This window comes from Oratosquilla oratoria, chromosome 38, assembly GCF_046742065.1.
Source record: "Oratosquilla oratoria isolate Oo_2021 chromosome 38, ASM4674206v1, whole genome shotgun sequence".
In the NCBI taxonomy this organism is placed as follows: domain Eukaryota; kingdom Metazoa; phylum Arthropoda; class Malacostraca; order Stomatopoda; family Squillidae; genus Oratosquilla; species Oratosquilla oratoria.
The window spans coordinates 41,126,212-41,145,957 of record NC_134814.1 but is presented as its reverse complement, the minus strand read 5'-3'; the positions used below and the strand labels follow the sequence as shown (position 1 = coordinate 41,145,957).

Below are 19,746 nucleotides of genomic sequence, written 5' to 3'. Positions count from 1 at the left end.
ATGTTCTCTCCACTCACCTCTGCCCTTCACACCTCTTTTACCAATCTCTCCACACTCACTCCCTCTACATGTCCAAAACATCACAACACACCTTCACTAACCCCATCCTCCAATTCTCTTTCCATCTCTGCTCTCCTCATTTCTCACTTGATCAAGCCCAGCAACCCCCACCATACTTCTCGGCACCCTATCCCAAAAACATTTAAACTCTTCCTCTATTATGCTCCATGTTTCTGCCCCATACAGTGCTGTTGGCACAATCATCCCTTCACACAATCTTCTCTTAGTATCCATTCCCAAATCTCTATTTCTCACTACACCCTTCAATCCACCAAGGCATTTACTTGCTTCTCCCAATCCACACTCCACCTCCACTCCTCTCCATCCTGCCACATTCATCCCCAAGTATCCAAAGCTACCCGCTTCTTCCAGCATCTCTCCCTTAATACCCACCTCCAACCTGCCTCCACCCTCAACCCCCATACATCCCATCAACCCACCCTCATCCACATTTATCTTCAACTCTCTTCCTTCGCACACCCTCTCAAATCCTGTCACTAACTTTCCTAATCCCTCCTCTGATTCTGCTATAAGTGCAGTGTCATCAGCAAACAACAACTGGCTCATCTCCCTTTTTTCTCCATTTTCTTCAAGCATTTCCAATTCCCAGCCCATTACCCCTGCATTCACCTCTCCCACCATCCAACCCACGTATAAATTAAACAGCTAAGGCGACATGACACATGAAATGAACACATAAAATAATGAAACACAATGGCAAAAGCCGACAAGACTGTGAGAATCAACACCGTGTGAAATCGAAACATTTATTGGTACGACGTTTCGCTTGTTACAGCTTTTTCAAGTACAGACATATGGCAAGTCCCACCCCCCTCCGCCCCTCCACCTACCACTCCCTGATAACCTCTCCCAGTTCCTTCCCCGTCGGCCTACATGTACTCAGAGTGTTTGCTATATGTCTGTACAACCACTCCTCGTTTAATGACGACAATTGGGACCAACGCGCCGTCGTTAACTGAATTGGTCGTTAAGCGAAAGTGTATACATATACGTACATGTACTGTATGTACAATGTCCAGCGATACATGTATCGTTATTTTCATGTATTTTCCCTCTTTTATACAGTACATTAAAGCTTTATTTACTGTTTATTTACGGTGGTTAGGTTCCTGAAATTACCATATATGACCAAATCCATGTATGCTGACATTCCTTATTGAATACTGGGGTATTTTTTTAAGTTTCGACCATGGGCGCAATATAGCAATAGCAAATTAATTATTAATTTTGTAAATTAAAATGTATCAACGTAATATGTAATTTCGTGGGCGGAAATGAAAGTAAAAAATACCATGCTACAAGAAAATATGCTAATGAACGAAGTTGGTATCATAGGATCGGGACGCCATCTTGTCGTCTGCCAACGTCTCTCACAACGACGACAACGAGGACGAGCAGGATGACATTTAATTTGCAGGTAATGATTTATCAAACACAGGTTAGGTTAGTTTAGTGTAGGTTAGACGAATTTATCATCCTTTCATTTCTTCGACATCGGCATCTATCATAACAAACATGGTGTACCATTCGTCCGACATGACTTCGTTACTTACGAAATTTGTTTTAGCACCTTTTTTTCGCTCACAAAATTGCATATTACGTTGATACATTATAATTTACAAACTTAATAATTAATTTTCTATTGCTATATTGTGCCCTTGGTTGAAACTAAAAATTTACCACTACCGGTATATATTGTACCCCAGGTAGTTTTTCCAGCTTGCAGGATGGTAATGTAGACCTAAGCTTCAGAACACTACCTCACAGCTAATATCCACCATACAAGTTAATTTATAACATCATACAAATTTGCCTCAGCCAACTTAATTATCGTACACGGCGTCGTAACTTCGGGAGATTTACGTTAAACGAATATTGGTCTGTCTTAAAGCCCGTCGTTACTCTGAGTTGTCATTAACCGAGTAGGTCGTTAAACGAGGAGTGGGTGTACTTGAAAAAGCTGTAACAAGCGAAACGTCGTACCAATAAAGGTTTCGATCTCACACGGTGTTGATTCTCACATAAAATAATACATATACCAAAATGCTCTTTCCACTTCCCCCAGACATTTCTTGCTTCCGTTATTCTATAATCTCCCCCATTCTCTGGCCACGTCTTCTGCAAGATAGATCAGGGGTAACACACTGATTGACTGATCTCCACATCTCACTCTTCCATTCCCTGCTACATGTGACTTTAAATACTTGAAGCTCTTCACTTCTTCCAGCCTGTGTACTTAAGACTTACCTCCAATTCAAAGCCACTCTCCCCTTTCGTACTTATACATTTCATCACCTTATTTTTAGATTTCTTTCACATACACACCCAAACTCTACAGATCCTAGCCATAAGTGTAGTGTCATTGACAAACAATAACTAGGTCACTCCTACTCCTTTCCATTCTCACTTATATACATACATACATATACCAAGGCTTTTCCCCCTTACTAGGGAGGTAGCCAAAAAGGAAAAGGCATAAAATCATTCCCACCCATTCCATCCCTGAAAACACTCCACACCCCTCCACCCTCACTTACCATCATAATAATAACAAAACTATCTTACCTGAATGCTCTTGGTGCAAAAAGGGGCATTGTCTTGTTAAAGAATGACCTGTAACTTGAGGTGTATGCCATATTTGGCTGGAAATACACTGCGCTTGCATTGATATTAGGGTTTGCGGCAACATCGGCAACAGTTGACAAGAAGTAATACATGAAACCTGGGTCATATTCACTTGCATTTTCTCCTGGTAAGACTGAAAGAATAAAGGATATGAATATGTGAATACAAAAAATATATTAGAAAATAAGTCTGCACCTCTTGATGGAAACGAGGAGGTTGATGGTCTTTGAAAATGGATAACTTTGGTTCTTGCAGAACTATCACATGTAAGTACCAGTCATTGCTCCCATTCTTTTTTCTCAATAGAAACAAGAAAATATTCTTGACTATTACTATTACTACTACTACTATTAGAAAAGCACTTTCTAAATTCTATTTGACTGCATAAATTTCTTTTAATTGTTTTCAATAAAATACATGTACAGACGCTCCTCAACTTACGTTTTAGTTAGGTTCCGAACAGCCGAACGTAACGTGAAAATGAATGTAAGTTGTTACTGTACTATACATCCATAAATTCTATTACCGTATCTTATAAAACACCCCTAAATCATTAATTATAAACATAACATTGTAAAATAATAACATTAATTTCAAGTAAATTAAATTCAAGCAACATAAATTGAGATGGTGGAGGAGGAGGAGGAAGAGGCAAGGCACGTTCAGTCTGTCGTTTGTGCCATGTAAACAATGGATGCAGCGTCATGCGTAAGTATCGTTTGAACTACAGAGAGTGCGCTAAACTAAAAAATTCGCTCAAATTTTTTAGTCAGTTCAAACGTAAAATCGAAAAAATGTAAAACGAATGAACGTAAGTAGAGAAGCGTCTGTATTAATACAGATGAGAACACAAATAAGTATCATTTTTAAGTGTCTGGGATTATAAACCTATTTTAGTCAGTTCAAACGTAAAATAAAAAAAATGTAAAACGAGTGAACGTAAGTAGAGAAGCGTCTGTATTAATACAGATGAGAACACAAATAAGTATCATTTTTAAGTGTCTGGGATTATAAACCTATTTTTCCTAAGTGTTAGTTATACGACTGACCATCTTACAATTGGTTTTCACAGAATGGCACCCAATTGCATTATGACATTTGCCTACATTCTAAATTCTTAAATGTGATTAGGTGTTAAAACACACATGGTCTGGTGGTGTAGTCACAAGTATTTTCACCTCTCTTGCATGAAGTCCAAGTTCAAACCTAGCTCATAGCGGGGGTCATGCATGGGTCAGTGACGGTTAACTTTACTACTGTACTACTTTTACACACTTTGATCCTCACCACTACTGCTTCAGTTGCCACTTTTTCTTTTTCATATGAATGTTTTTCTGTGTAAGTTGTTTTACATTTTACACCACAATAAGTAGAGGATTGTGGGTTATGCAGAGGTGACTTAACTACCCTTCCATGATGTCTGAGAAGAACAAAGGATGCATGGGTGGGTAGGTGCAGTGAGTGAACTTGTTTATCATGAGTTGACAAACTTCTTTTTAAGAAATATGGGAACAATATATAGACCAGCAAGTTTAAGAAAAGCCTTCACATCATTTCCATACAGATGCTTAAATACTTGGGAAAACTTAGAAGGTGATATAGCCCAAGCTCAAACAATATACAAGTTCAAATCTAAATATAATTGGAAATCAAGAATATAAACTTTGTGGAACTGTGCTTGAATCTGAGGCTAGGTATGATGAAAAAATTGAAAAATAGGAGATGGAACCCAAGAGCATTGCTCATTTCCTGTATACTAACAATTAGGTTTATACACACATGAAGGATGAAGGAGAGAATAAATTAAAACTAGCAGCCTTACCAGTGGGTCTTTTGAAGCGTATCTGGAGGTTGTAGGAAAAGAAGAAGGCTCTAGAATGAACCATATTATGCATATGAAGTAGAGCTGTTCGATTGGGGAATATCGGGTTGATATTCAACTCCTTTATCTCGGGTTTGTGAGACACGGTATCCTCCGGTAAATACAGTCTAGGCTGAAAATAGATATGAACTGTGAAATAAACACAGCAATGGCATACTATGGAAATAGAAATTTGTCCTGATACATTACATTTATCATTACTACTCTATCTTCTTACATGAAACAAATGGCCCTAAGGAATCTGATCACGCGAGGAAGAGATTTTGTGGAGTTGTCTGGGTTGTGCGAGCATAGGGTGGAGTAAGATGGCATGTTGTGATTGCTGGGATGTATGTCACTCAAGAAATACTAGACTGAGGGCGTACTATTTACCAAGAACTACAGTCACTACAGACAACTCCCATCAAATTCACTCTATTTAACACTGGCATCAATAAATAAATTTTACTATATTTTTTCATTTCTGCAATCTTGAAAGCATTTGGCTACAAAAATATTAAGATATTCACTATACTATTGACAACTCTGAGCTAAACACGTCCTATAAGGGCCCTTTCACACTAGGCAACTAGTGACTGTCACTAGTTGCCTGTCATTATTTTAAACTGAGCCTTTCACACTACGTCACCGCAGTTGCCCGGTTGCACAACAGGCTATGGCTGTTGCCTGCTCCGGTAACAAGTGACCGTCACTGGCAGTTGCCATCACCGACAGTCTCTTTTTCTTGACTAGCAAAGCCAACAGAAGCACCTCCTCCATTGATGCCATTCTTTTGATTAATGAGATGATGAGAAAGGATTCCACAACTCGGTGACAGTCACTGGTCGCTTGCAGTTGCCCGAGACTTTCACACTGGGCAACTGGTGACCGCCACTAGTTGCTTAGTGTGAAAGGAAGTCTAAAGAAATGGGCAAGGCTGAGGGTACCTAACCTAACCAAACATTATTCAGCAAGAACATTATTATTGGACTACCTTGTAGCTCGAGTTGTCTGTCATGTCAATACATCCAGGGTATATTGGATATCTTAATATACTGATATGGGTCATACTAATTACTGACAACTACTGTAAACTTTGACAATATTCATTGTTTTTTTCAATACTGACATAAATAAGTTGTTCTATTCCGTCTATTATTGACACAGCTGAGATGCATCTCCACTGAGCCCCCCCCCCCCCCTGAGGGCCATGCAGCCTCTGTCTCTGTGCTTAACCATGGTAGCTTAATCCTGTCTGGCTGTGATAATGTTATATATGTGGTGAGAAATGCACGTGGTGTTTTTTTTATAGGAATAATACCATTTTATGGGTATTATTTTAGTTGTGCACACCTACACGATATACATATATATATACCAAGGCTTTTTCCCCCTATCAAGGGAGGTAGCCAAAAAGGGAAAGGCATAAAAACACTCCCACCCATTTCATCCCTAGGGCCTACGCAATATAGCATTAGAAAATGAAATATTTTGTAAATTATAATACATGAATGTAATACACAATTTTCTTGGCGGAAATACTTACATACACATACCAAAGGACTTTTCCCCCTTATATGGGAGGTAGCCAAAAAACAAAGGCATAAAAACCACTCCCACCCATTCCATCACTATCACACTCCACTCCCCTCCACCCTCTTATCTTGGTACCTCCTGGATGATGGGTCATTCCTACATCTTTTCCACTGCCCTGGGTCAGAAGCAGTGCTACAAGACAGCACATCCACAACAAGGCTGCTTCATTAGATTGGCGACCCCCCCCCACCCCTCTCTGTCCCCTTATGCAGAAAAGAAGACAGGGAGAAATCCCTTCGGGCTGTGTCAAATTAAACTGCCGTCTGTCCACTCCAGTCACTTTCAGTAGATGATGGCTTTCATGTTGTGGACCAGGTGTTCTCCAACTCAAGGTGACATTAATAAGCACTGTTACAAGGACAATAGGGCTTCCTTGGACTTTTTGAGAGAACATGGGGTTCTGCCATTATCTGTTAATTTCCCTTGGTACAATAATAATCAGGCCATCAGGATCCATGATGACGATGACCCAGATGATCTTTAGAATTTGAGGTACCAAATTATTACATACAGATTGGGTTACGTATGTTAGTTAGGTTAGGTAGGGTAGTTTAGGTTAGAATAAACGAATTTATCCTTCATTTCTTCGACCTTGGCATCTATCAAAACAAACATGGCGTATCACCCAACCACCGCAACTTCGTTCATTAATAAATCGGTTTTAACAACTTTTTTGTTATTGATTTCTGCTAAGTAGGTCAAACACCACCAGAGGTGCCACCGTCAATGACAAGCACAATAGCGCATCATTTTATGCACACGCCATGCAAATGGCCAAATTTACATACCGCCAGAAATTCCATTCATACAAATGTTATGCGAGTATATTTACTACGATCGTAGTAAATTTCAAACAATTACATCATCAGTTACATGTCGGTACATAAAAACATAAGGTAAACATGGCGGCTTGCATTCAGCAGTAAATCGAAAATTGGTTTATGTTTCAGCGTAAAAAATGAGCTAAATAAATTCAGTGTATTGGCAACTGACCAAAATGAACGAAAACTACTAGTCTCGCGGATTATTCTACTACCAAAATAAAGGCAGCGTGTTACGGAAGAGCTGCGAAATCGGTGGTACTAATTAGTTTTTTTCTATCGGGTCGGATTATCGGATAACAACATCAACATCCATCCCGCCATCTTATCTATCACTGGTGGTATGGATCAAACTTCACTCTATCAAGTTTCTTACTATTATGTTATTATTGTAATAGACTTATAGTTGAATTATTTGAACTATTTTCTTTAAAATATGATTTTCATGTAATTTGATCAAAGAGAAGTTACGTTTTTATCCTCCGTAATATTATGGACAACAGCTACGATTCGTCCTGCCCGCTATCTATGATCACTGGTGGTATGGATCAAACTACACTATTAAGTTTCTTACTATTGTGTTATTAGTGTAATAGATTGCATATATATAATAGTTGAATTATTCAAACTATTTTCTTTAAAATGTGTGATTTTCATGTAATTTGACGGTATTCGTAGCTGTGGTGGGTAATTTTGCAGAGGATAAAAATGTAATTCTTTGATCAAATTACATGGAAATCACAATGATCTTAAAGAAAATAGGTCAAATAATGTAACCATATGCTAAATTTTTGTATAAAATTGTGCCTGTCAGTAAAAACCGTCATTGTTTACGTTTGATCGGCGATTAGTCAGACCGCACATTTTGGCCCTATTTCCTGGGACAAAATAGGCCCGATTTAATTCCATTCAAAATGCAATATCTCGAGAACTAGGATAGCTAGATGAATAATTCAAATTGCATTGTACTCATAGCAACTTTTTGCATCCCATGAGAACTACTTCAGCTCAAATATCAGGAATTCCATTTTCATGTTGACCTAGGCTCCTAGCTATTTCTGCCAAGAATCACATCTTATTATGTTGAAGTATTATAATTTACAAAATTAATCATTAATTTTCTATTGCTATATTATGTAGGTGTACAGATCTAAAAATTTACCATATATTAGGAACTACTAGACAGCAGAAGCTTCATGTTAAATGATAAATATCTGTGTGCGATTCTAGAATTTTACCACACCTCCCTAGCTTTCACTTGTAAGCGGGAGGTCAACCAAATATATCAAACCCCTTAAACTAAGAGTATAAAAATAATCCTACACCTCTATCAAGATAGAGACTTTGTCCTTACCGTTGATTTGATAAGGCAATTATCCATGTTGACTAGACGTATCCTTCGCTGAATATCGTCAAATGCATCCAAATCTCGTCCCTGAATTTGTGTCAACATTACTCCTATTACGGCAATAATGCAACACAGCATTAACCGTGTATAACTAATACACTCCGTGGTCCTCATTATGAGTAAAAATTGTTTGTTTAGCACTCAAAACACAAATTGCGCATCACGTATTATTCCCACATTCCAGTTTTCCAGCTTTTTCCTCGGCATTCAAAACACACTTGCAGATCGTGATTACAATTTTACTAGAGAAAAGTAGCTAGAACTCGTAATTTATTTTACTGTATCCATTTCATGGTTTGAAGGAATTATCTGGTATGAAAGCATATAATCTAAGTATATAATCTTGATATACATTATGCTATAGGCTTTAAATATATCTTAAGCAAATGAGCTAAATCTTATTATTTATTTTATATATTAGCACAACTTAGTATACAAAGGGCGGGGTACTTACTTGTTCTGACATTTATTTCTGTTGTCAAAAGCAATACAAGATTAAAAGTCGGGTAACTGAGGAACTTATCATTAAGTGACGAATAGAAGAGTATGAAAATTTTTAAACGTGTAGCTTCAAAGATTTTATAATTTTTATTTAAATGTACTAAAGAAAACGGCAATTTTTGCTGGTGACAGGACTTGCCATACTTATCAACGCCCATTGGATATAAGCCTAGAACAAATTATTCAACTAGGTACTTCTGGGCGTGTAAGAGAGAATAATATCATAAGTCTATTTCTGTTTTATCTGTTTGAATGTGCTTGACTGGTTAATTTCAGCCAGGATGGTAGGCATATCGCCGTCGCGGTGGCGGTTTTCTACGGGAAAATAGCCAGAAATATAAACAATACGCCAAGACTATTTCGTCGTAAATGTGTTATGACCTTTGGTTATGACCACAGATGAAAACAAAAGTGGGTAGGTGCAACAGAGGAGTCTAGAGGACTCGAGCATATTACACAGATATGAGAACAAGAGTTAGGGATAACTACCCACTACACGCAAGAACTAGAAATCAGAGGAAACATGTAGGTCAGCTGAAGGAGCCTGATTATATTAGTTATTCTATCGAGAAAGGCGATAAAAATAAGCCTAAGTTAGTGGTCCCGATATTTCTGTATATTTTGCCATCACTAATTGGTTATCTGAGAGTAGCATTTTTATTTTACTGCGACACAAGACATGTTATTAAGGTGTAACATTATATTTATTTTATTTACAATCAGTTCCTCTAAAACAGGTCTCATAAAAGACGATAACATCGCTCCCGCAATGTAAACAGTACGCCAAACTCGGCTGATGTGATTGGATTTTGCAGAGAATCCGCCACAATCTCCTTTACGTGCCACTTTCTGAATTCTAGCGCACATAAAACTAAGAAAATCGTATTGTAACTTAGACTGGGAAGCTAAGCGGACTAAACCTAACGAAACCACCTTAACAGCCTCATAGAAGTCTCAAAAGTGCTGGTTTTATATATTCAACGAAACTTAGAACTGCACTACCGCGATAATTACTGCCAAAATTATTGGCTGGCAAATATCTGGACGTCCAAAATCAGCCAAACGCTGCTATGTGGCGTATTTCTCTGACAGGTACAATTGCTCTAAACAATACCAATGTATTCCGATTTATTTTGATGTGTTGGTTAACTGTTGTTAAGTGGATTTTACTTTTGAAGTATGGAATTGATGGCAATCCTTAAACTTGATTTACCCATGAACTAATTTTTTTTCCATTTTCTCAGAAACATATGCGTTTGCATTGTAAATCTTACAGTGAAAACTAGCTTTATTTCATATCAGCAATATAAGAATAAGGACAGATATTCAAAATAACATGGCCAGTCAATATGCTGGCACTGTTCGGTCTTGCAGACCTGTAGCCACATCTGAAAACTGGCCAGTCACTAATTCAACCTAGAAGTCACTTGTTAATGATATATATTTTTTTGTCTGGAAAGGAGTGTAGGATAGTATAGTTTTAAGGTGATCTGTGTTCTCTTTGGTCTTTGCATGTGGGGTAACTGGTGTTTTTTGCTGGGCCAATTTTGTGTTGGCACAGTTAAAAAATTAATTGATAGAGAAGTTTGCTGCAGGATGGCATTCAAGTGAAAATTTTGCTGTGATAAATTGATTATAAAGAAATGGTAGATTTACAGTGTTTGTCAAACTAACATGATGACAAAATAGCATGAGCATTGGATAGCAAAATAGTTACTTGGTTTATTTAGGTGAATATGATATTGGGCATGGGCTGTTTAGCCTAAATCTAGATCTTGTATTTTTTTATGTAGTCGTTGGCTGGCGTGCAGCGAGAGACAGCGCAGCTTAATAATTAAATGGCATGTCTTGATGTCTAATATTTATCCAGTCTTCTATCAATTGCAAATACATTCAGGGCTTTTAGAGTAGTTGATGGGAAGTTGTTCTATGTGTTGACTATTCTTTTTGCAAAGAATTTTTGCCTCAGCCATGTATGATATCTCTTCTTAATTAATTTATACTTGTGTCCTCTTGTAGCTGGGTCTGCATCCTTATCGAACTGCAGCATTGCAGCTATCTCCGTTTTGTACTTTCCAGTTATTAGTTTATGTCTCTTATCATATCACCCCTCAGTCTCCTGTATACAAGTGTAGGCAGCTGCATCACTTTCAATCTCTCTTCATAACATAAGTTCTTGAGTCCAGGAATCATCTTTGTCACTCTTCTCTGTAATTTTTTCCAAAGAAGTTATATATTTTTTCTAATTGGGCTCCAGATTATGTTACCAAATTCAAGATGAGGTCTCACTTATGCAATATAGTTTCTTTAAATTTTCTTGGTTTAAGTAGATGAAAGATCTGATAAGCCCCATAACTCTACTTGCTTTGTTGTTAAACTTGTCATTTATATGGTTTTCAAAATTCAATTGTTCATCCACCATTATGCCCAGATCTTTTTCTATGTCAGCTCTTTGTAAAGATACTGCTTGATCTTTGTTCCAAATATAATACTAAATTCCATGCCTACATTAAGTCTAAGATAAAAGTAATTATTGTTGCTGACTTGGGAAATGTTAAGTCTCATATATAATGAAAATAGGGCAAGTGTTTTTTTTTTTTTTTAGAACATGGTAACTATTTTACATACTCAAGGATTAGTTTGGCTAATTAGGTAATCACTAAAGTTAATGCCTGATTAAAATTGTTGTACAGATTGTAATTCTCTAGATGTAAAAAACACTAAATTATTGGCCTCTGCATTAGTGTTCTGTAATTTGATTACAGTTATTGTTCATGGTACTCCAGTCTATCTCAACAAAACTACAAATCTACTAAAACAAAATTATTGGGCAGTATTCATCTTAACTGGTTTACAATGGAAAACAGAGTGAGCTTTTTAAGTACCTATCATATGCACAAGATAGTATATGGTGAGGCACCTAAATGCCTCCAACAAATTCTAGTCGATGTATGATGGGTGTGTTTTATTGAAACCAATTGGAACTGGCAAAAACCCATTAAAATCCTCCTTTTGATATTGTTAGATCTTTGTGAAACTTTCTGTGGAAATATATTTTGACTTATTCTTTCTTATGATGAAACCAGATACCACTTTTTTGATGACTGAAATAATGGCCAGTTTTGTAATATTCCACCAATATAGCTTACAAAGCTCATGATCATGAAGTTTTCTATTTTCTAGGTTAGGTTAGGCTGGGTTAAGATACATCTTAACATTCTATAATGTAACTATTTTCAGTATTGAGGGTTTTTCAAGATAGTGGGTTTTGTTTGGTTTGGTGGGTATCACGAAATTGGTCAAATCTTATGAACCAAGGCAGTTAAGTAAAAAAGGATCACATTTATGAAGAGTGAGTAAAAACTACATTAAGACTGTTAATTAATTCAGGATTTAACTTCTTGAATACGATAATGCCTATGTATATGTCATAAGCTATGAGTGGGGTATATGAGGATGCTTGCATCAGCTTGCTGATTGAATTTATTTTGTAGTTGTAGCTGAATGACCCCCATGTTCTGTGAACAGACTTGATCACATTTTCTGTGATGTTATATTTATTCAGGGTGAAGGAGAATGAGTATAACAGCAGTAACTTTATATTTTGTAATGCATCATCGTGATGCATCATTGTACATCAGGCAACCTGATGTGCGCACAAATATTTGACTTGTATTGAAGAGATTAAACACATTTAATGAGTATATATTAGCCAGTTTCACTGGTTTTCAACAGGTCTCACCTGGATTTGGTCAGTTTCGACATAGCATCGGACCCTGTACAATCAGTACACTCTCACAATACACAATCCAGTGGGATCTCTGTTGTATTGCCTCATTTTGGGTCAGTTTTGGGTAGAAGTTCTTACAAGTTCTTAGCTTCATTTTTATGGAACAAGCTTGAGATAACCAAACAATTCAAAATTATATGTCATTCAAAGTATCTTGTAAGAAATTTCTTTGTCTAGCAGTCATAGCAATTATATCATACATACATGTATGAATATTAATGTCTTGTCAACTTTTTGTTCGTCTTTCAATTTAGTTGATATTTTGTGTAAAACTACTACATGAGGGTGTCAGGAGTGAAGAGAGGATGAGGGAGAGAAGGGATGGCTATATAAGTAAGTAAAGAGATAGGCAAGTGTGTGGTGGAGTGGAAGGAGGTTTCTTGAAGGTTAATGTGGATGAAGGTGAAACTGGGGAGATGTGGGTCTTTGTAGGTGCATGTAGTCCTGGTAGTGAGCAGAGTGTAGAGGAAAGGGAGGATTTTTGGAAGGATTTAAATGAGTGCATAGAGGGTTTAGGGAGAAATGTCAGTGTACTGGTATTAGGAGATCTCAAAGCTAGAGTAGGAGATGAACCAATAGACAGATGCGTGGAGTTCCAGGAAAAATTGTAGTGGAGAGTTGATGGTGGAGATGTGTCATGAGTTAATGATAGCTAGTATAGTGTTTAGGAAGAGTCAAGCATAAGTACAGATGGGAGAAGGTAGTGGATGGAAGGGTAATAGATAGAGCTTTAATGGACTATATAGTGGTACTCAGGAGAAGAGTTTGGGATGTACATGTGATTAGGGGAGAGACAGGGGAATAACAGATCATTTTTTGGTGAAAGGTAAGCTGAGAGTGGAGGATAGATGGAGAAAGAGGAAAAGGACAGAAGGTAGTGAGGTGCTTAGAGCAAACTGTTTATATAAGAAAGAAAAGGAGAAGAATACAAGAAGCTGAGAGAAGTGTGGGAGGTGGTGAAGGATTGAGTGGAAGTTGGTGTGAAGATGAATTGGGGTGTTTCAAGGAAGAAATAACAAGGTGTGCAAAGATTGCATGTGGAAAAGGATGGGAGGGAATAGAAGGAAGGGTAGTGAGTGGTGGAATGATGAAGTGAAGAAGCAGGTATTCAGGGACTGGTTACAAAATAGGATGAGAGAAAAATATGAGAAGTATAAAAAAAAGAGAAGCAAAACAAGATAAAGGAGGCAAAAAGGAGAGCAGATGTAAAATGTGGGAAGAGTATGACAGAAAATTTTGAAAGCAATAAAAAGATGTTTTGAAAGTAAATCAAGAGAGTAAGGGAAGGTGAATCAAGTAGAGAAAAAAGGTAAAAGGTGTAGATGGACAGATCTTGACAGAAGAGGAGGCAGTAAGGGGAAGATGGGCGAAGTATCTTAGAGAGCTGTTGAATGTAGAGGAGAATAGGGAGAGATTGGTGGTAGCTGTGGGAGGCATTAAGAAAATGATGGTGATGAGGGGGGAAAATTGAGGAGAAATAAAAAAGATGAAGTGCAAATAGTTCAGAAAATGATGAGAACAGGTAAGGCTCCTGAATTAGATGGGTGTCATGTGGAGCATCTGAAAAAGGGAGGTACAATAATAGTGGAGTGGCTGGTGAGGTTTAATGTGTGTCAAAGGGAGGATTGAGTGCCAGAGGACTGGGGGAGTGCCTGTATAATTCTGCTTTATAAGAGAAAAGGGGACAAATATGAGTGTAGTTTCAGAGGGATTAGCTTGTTGAATGTAGTTGGGAAGACTTATGGAAGGATTTTGATTGAGAGGATGAGGAGAGGAACAGAGGGAGGAATTGGTGAGAAACAGTGTGGGTTTAAGAAAGGGGCTGCGTGGATCAGATTTTTGTAGTAAGGCAGATATGTGGGAAAGCTTTATGAAAAGGTAAGGATGTTTTTTAGGGCTTTATGGATTTGGAAAAGGCTTATAACAGGGTAGACAGGAAGGCACTGTGAGAGGTTTTGCAGATATATGGGATTAGGGGAAAGCTTTTAAGAGCAGTCAAGAGATTTTATGAGGGTAGTAGAGCCTTTGTTAGAATGGGGAATGGAAAGTTTGAAGTAAAGGTGGGACTGCATCAGGGATGTCTCATGTTGCCACGGCTGTTCAGTGTGTACATGGACAGGGTGGTACAGGAGGTAAAGGTGAGGACAATGGGCAGGGGACTGGAGATTATTAAAAAAAAAAAAAAAGGAAAAAAGTGGGGGGTGAGTCAGTTGTTGTTTGCTGACAACCTTGCACTTGTGGCAGGGTCAGGGGAGGGATTAAGGAAATTAGAGACGGAGTTTGGAAAGATATGCAATAGGAGAAAGTTGGAAGTAAATGTGGGTAAAAACAAGGTGATGAGATTTACAAGGGTAGAGGATGGCAGTGAGTTGGAAGTCTAAAAGGAGAGAGGCTGGAGGAAGTGGATAGCTTTAGGTATTTGGTGTTGCATGTGACAGGAAAGGGAGGTATGGAGGTGGAGGTAGAATGTAGATTGAGAGAAGTAAATGCCTTGGGGGACTAAAAATGTTATGAGAAATGGGCAACTGGGAATGGATGCAAAGAGGAGATTGTATGAAGGGGTGATTGTGCTGACGACACTGGGGCAGAGACTTGGAATTTAAGAAAGGCAGAGAGGAAAAGTTTAAATGAGTTTGAGATGAAATGTCTGAGAGGTATGTTAGGGGTTACTAGGATGGATAGATCAAGAAATGAGGAGAATGGGATTAGAAAAGGAGATAGCAGATAGGGCTGGTGAAAGATTATTGGGATGGTTTGAACACATGAAAATAATGAGTGATGAAAGATTTGTAAAAGAGGTGTGGAAGGCAAAGGTGGAAGGAGTGAACTTGAGGGGATGACTGAGGATGAGATAGGGTGAAGGGGGTGTTGAGCAAGAGGGGAATGTCTGTTGAGCAAGAGAGGGAGAAGGCAGGAGATAGGAATGAATGGAGAATGACTGTGTATTGATGTTACTGTTATGCAAGAAAGGGAGGGATTGGTGGGTAGGGGGTGCATATGTATGAGTGATATTTTGATGCAGCCAGAAGGGATTTCTCCCCATCTTCTCTTTTTCTGCATGAGGGGACAGAGAGGGGGGGGTCACCGGTTAAGTGGCCTTGCTGTGGGTGTATTGTGTCTTGCTGCATTGCATTTGACCCAGGGCAGTTGGTGGATGCAGGGATGACCTGTCATCCAAGAGGAGCTGAGATGGGAGGGGTGAAAAGGGTGAAGAAGGGTAGTGAAATGGGTAAGAATAGGTACGTGCCTCTGACTTAGCTACCTCCCCTATAACAGGGGAAAAACTCTTGAGCTTTTTTGAGTTATCCCTACTATATTATTATATTCTTACCTGTGGCTCAGTCTATATTCCTTCCATTTATTTAATTCATTTGTACTGGTTATTGGCTTGAATTGCTTGCTAAATGATTGTATACTAAAATAAATCTATTTAAGGCAAAGTTAATTCATTAAATTTGAAATGTTTGATCTAGAAGAGATTGAAAATACTATTTCAGACAGTTACCAGTTTTATATTTCTGCATAAATTTCAAGCTAATTCTTTTCAGTAGAAAGTAATTGGAAATGAATAGTAGCATTATTGAACCTATGCTATGAAAATTGGTACTCAAATTGTCCAAATATGCCAACCCATCCCAGTCTCTCACAGAGACAAGGAATGCATGGAAGAGTTCATCAGTTACCCTTCTTCATAGTTATAGATGTCCTAAGTTAGGTTAATTATCATTATCACCTTTAATCACAGAGAAGGATAGGATATTTATACTATTAATATATATCAATTTTATTCATTCATAGCACTCCAGTCCCTTCCAAGTTGGACCATCAGGCACCTCTTTTTATGAAATCCCTCAGAACATTAGCATAAAAAAAAAAAAAATTATATATATATATATATATAATTAAAATCTTTCCCATGAGAAGTGAGACTTACACTAGCATGCCTAGATTCAGGTTACCATGTAGCACCAAGACCAACACAGAACAGACTTGGCCGCAGAAACAAGCTGCACTAGATGTGACCATCACATAGAAGACACTTATCTTACACTGCTCTGCCCTAGCCATACTCAGACAACAAAACAATATTTTTTCCCAGAGTGATTTATGGGTCAATCTGGTAACTGTTACCGGTTAAGTAGGAGCTGTGGGTCTCCAGCAAGAGAGGTCTAGGGCAATGGAAGATCAATTCAGCATAACGTATTTCAGTCTATTCACATTAAGATAACAAGTTATAAAAGAGAAAGGGAATCCCGTTTTGCTAAATGGTGTTAGATGAATATACACTTTTACCCAAGTGTTCTTAAAAATGTTCAGTCTGAATTCCTTTAATATCACTTTGAAGTAACTTTATTTCCTTTTTTTGTAGAAAGATGCTGCCACAGGAAAAATTAAAGTCCTCAGATTCAATGAGAGGTGAATAAGAAACTTCAAGGTCAAAAGCACATAGAAATATGAAGCGGAAAAGATCCTGTTCTGCTTCCTCCACCTCTTCCTCCTCTTCTTCATCTTCTTCCTCCTCTTCCTCTTCCACCTCTTCCTCCTCTTCATCAACATCGTCATCTTCAAGAGATAATGCTAAGAAATTAAAGAAGTTAGAGAACAAAGACCTCAGTAAAGCTGAGGAGACAAAAGCTCAGGGAATGGGAATATTGAAGATGCTAGAAAAGAAGTTAAAGAAAGTGAAGAAAAAGGCAAAGAAACATAGAAAGAAACTCAAAAAGCTGAAGAAGAAAGAAAAACATTCTAAAGAAGAGAAGAAATTGAACAAAAAGGAAAAGAAAGCCAAGAAGAAGGAAAAGAAGTTGATTAAAAAGCAAGAAAAAATTGAAAGGGACATTAACAAAGTCAAATCATTAATGGCAGAGGTTACAGACAAAAGTGTGGAAGTGGATGCGGAATTGGAAGGAATAATTGGCCCAGTACCGGAACCAGTGCCAGCTGCAAGTATGGCTCGGGCACCCATGACCAAAGAGGAATATGAGAAGCAACAAAGTGTAGTTAGAAGAGTATATGATCCAGAATCTGGAAGACACAGGTATGTGTGATTAAGACGCTACTTTATCTGTAATAAGTATAAGTTGTCAGAAAAGTGTTACTTTGATTGTTAAGCAGTATTCCAAGATCTTGTTGATACCATTTTTAGTTCCTAAATTAGGGACGGAGAGGGGGTGCCGCTGAATTTATGAAGCGGCCTTGCTGTGGATGTGCTGTGTCTTGCGATGCTGCTTCTGACCCAGGGCAGTGGACAGGATGCAGGGATGACCCGTCATCCAGGAGGTGCCAAGATAAGAGGGAGGGTGGAGGGGAGTGGAATATATAGAAAATGGAATGGGTGGGAGTGGTTTCTATACCTTTTTCTTTTTGGCTACCCCCCGTGTAAGGGGAAAAAGCCTTTGGTATATGTATATATGTATATAAATTAATGATTAACCTATTGAGGAGTGGAGGGTTCTTTCAGCTGAATAAAGTCAAGTAGCATTAGTCAGAATATTCCAAAAGTGACAACACTCCTCAGTGAATTAATGGAGAGTGGAGGGTGGAGGTTTCCCACGGTTAAATTGTTTGGCATCAGCCAGGAACCTGTTTTAATTATATCTATCACAATGAATCCCTTTAGTACCACTGCCAAGCTATTTCATTCAGCTGTATGTGACCCTCTACTAATCATATATGTACCAGGTAGCATTTATCCTTTTATGAAATAGCTGCTGCCAATTTATTATATTCAATTATGTGTGACTGTTGTAGTGAATGGTTTATACATGTATTGATTAATACCTTCTCCAGCAGATGGCCATTCATCTATTACTGTGGCTGCCACCAAGCTATATTATTTTATTCACTTGTTTGTGATGTTTTGGTAGTAAAGGGGTTAAATATTGTAAACATACATTCAGATTATGAAATTTAATCCAGTTCATGCTTTTTAAATTACAAATCCATTAGCAGGAAAATAATGCATTATTGTTTGAGGTTTGCTGATGTGTTTGATATCTGTCATACCCAGTTTAGATTTGTTGTAGAACATAAATTATATTTGTGTTGCAGGCTGATTCGTGGTACTGGCGAGGTTGTAGAGGAATGTGTAAGTAGAGCGCAGCATATGGCAATCAACAGGAAAGCAACACAGGGTGATGGAGAATTTTTTCAAGCAACCATTCAAGCAAAAGCCAAGCATAACTAATTTGAATTTATATTGAATTGGAAAGGGATTTGATAGGGTTGATGAAATATTATTGGGATGGTTTGAACACATGGAAAGAATGAGTGAAGAAAGATTATTAAAAGAAGAGGTGTGGATGGCAGAGGTGGAAGGAGTGAACATGAGGGGATGACCAAGGATGAGATGGATGGATGGGGTAAAAGGGACATTGGGAAAGAGGGGAATGTCTGTTGAGGAAGGGAGAAAACAGAAGATAGGGGTGAGTGGAGAATGGCTGTGTATGGATGATGCTGTGATGCATAGAAAGGAGTGAGTGTGGTATGGGGGGATGAGGGAGTATGTGGAAATGATGTTTTAATGCAGCCCAAAGGGATTCTCCCTGTCCTCTCATTTTCTGCATGAGGGGATGGAGAGGGAGGTTGCCGATTAAATGAAGTGGTCTTGTGGATGTGCTGTGTCTTGCTACATTGCTTCTTACCCAAGGCAATGGGCGAGATGCAGGGATGACTTGTTATCCAGGAGCCAAGATAAGAGGGAGGAAAGGGGGTGAATGGGAGTAGAATATGTGGTGATGGAATGAGTGGGAGTGGAATTTATGCCTTTGTTTTTTGGGTTCCCTTGAAAGTAAGAAAAGGCTGTTGGTATATGTATGTAAGTATATATTGAATTTTGTTAGTGTGATGAAATGTATTCCCAATTCTGTAGATCTTGTAATCACTTTATTGGAAAAAGCCTTAATGGGACTAGGGAAGCAGTGAAGTGCATTTTTCTCTTCTATTTTTCAGTAAGAATGTTAAAATATTTCATGTCTGCAGCTGTAGTATATATATATATCATGTACCATATATAACCAAAATTTTCACTCTTGAAAGGCTCTAGTGAGTTTGAGATTTAAAA

General features: G+C 38.1%; 2 protein-coding genes across 5 annotated transcripts in view; one reads left to right on the top strand and one right to left on the bottom strand.

The window, feature by feature from the left end:
• The window catches only part of LOC143020056 (uncharacterized), a 33,566-nt gene extending 24,944 nt beyond the window's left edge, over positions 1 to 8,622 (bottom strand). Inside the window, exons 1-3 of the mRNA XM_076176227.1 lie at positions 8,339 to 8,622; positions 4,529 to 4,700; positions 2,647 to 2,839 (exon numbers count right to left, since the gene is read on the bottom strand). Coding sequence (XP_076032342.1) covers positions 2,647 to 2,839; positions 4,529 to 4,700; positions 8,339 to 8,506 — 533 coding nt within the window. The 5' untranslated portion in view covers positions 8,507 to 8,622. The remainder of the gene's footprint in view (positions 1 to 2,646; positions 2,840 to 4,528; positions 4,701 to 8,338) is intronic.
• A 253-nt stretch (positions 8,623 to 8,875) lies between these two features.
• LOC143020057 (uncharacterized) lies at positions 8,876 to 19,361 on the top strand. Of its 4 annotated transcripts, XR_012965879.1 has the most exons (4): positions 9,657 to 9,985; positions 17,053 to 17,721; positions 17,842 to 17,963; positions 18,735 to 19,361. XR_012965879.1 is itself a non-coding variant. In XM_076176229.1 (3 exons), the coding sequence occupies exons 2-3, from the start codon at positions 17,138 to 17,140 to the stop codon at positions 18,868 to 18,870; spliced, it is 720 nt and encodes a 239-aa protein (XP_076032344.1). In that variant the 5' UTR covers positions 8,876 to 8,898; positions 17,053 to 17,137; the 3' UTR covers positions 18,871 to 19,361. The 4 variants fall into 4 exon arrangements, 3 of the variants coding, with proteins under 3 accessions (XP_076032344.1, XP_076032343.1, XP_076032345.1); XM_076176229.1 differs by lacking the exons at positions 9,657 to 9,985; positions 17,842 to 17,963 and adding an exon at positions 8,876 to 8,898; XM_076176228.1 differs by lacking the exon at positions 17,842 to 17,963 and having other exon boundaries at positions 9,662 to 9,985.
• Positions 19,362 to 19,746: the final 385 nt, after the last annotated feature.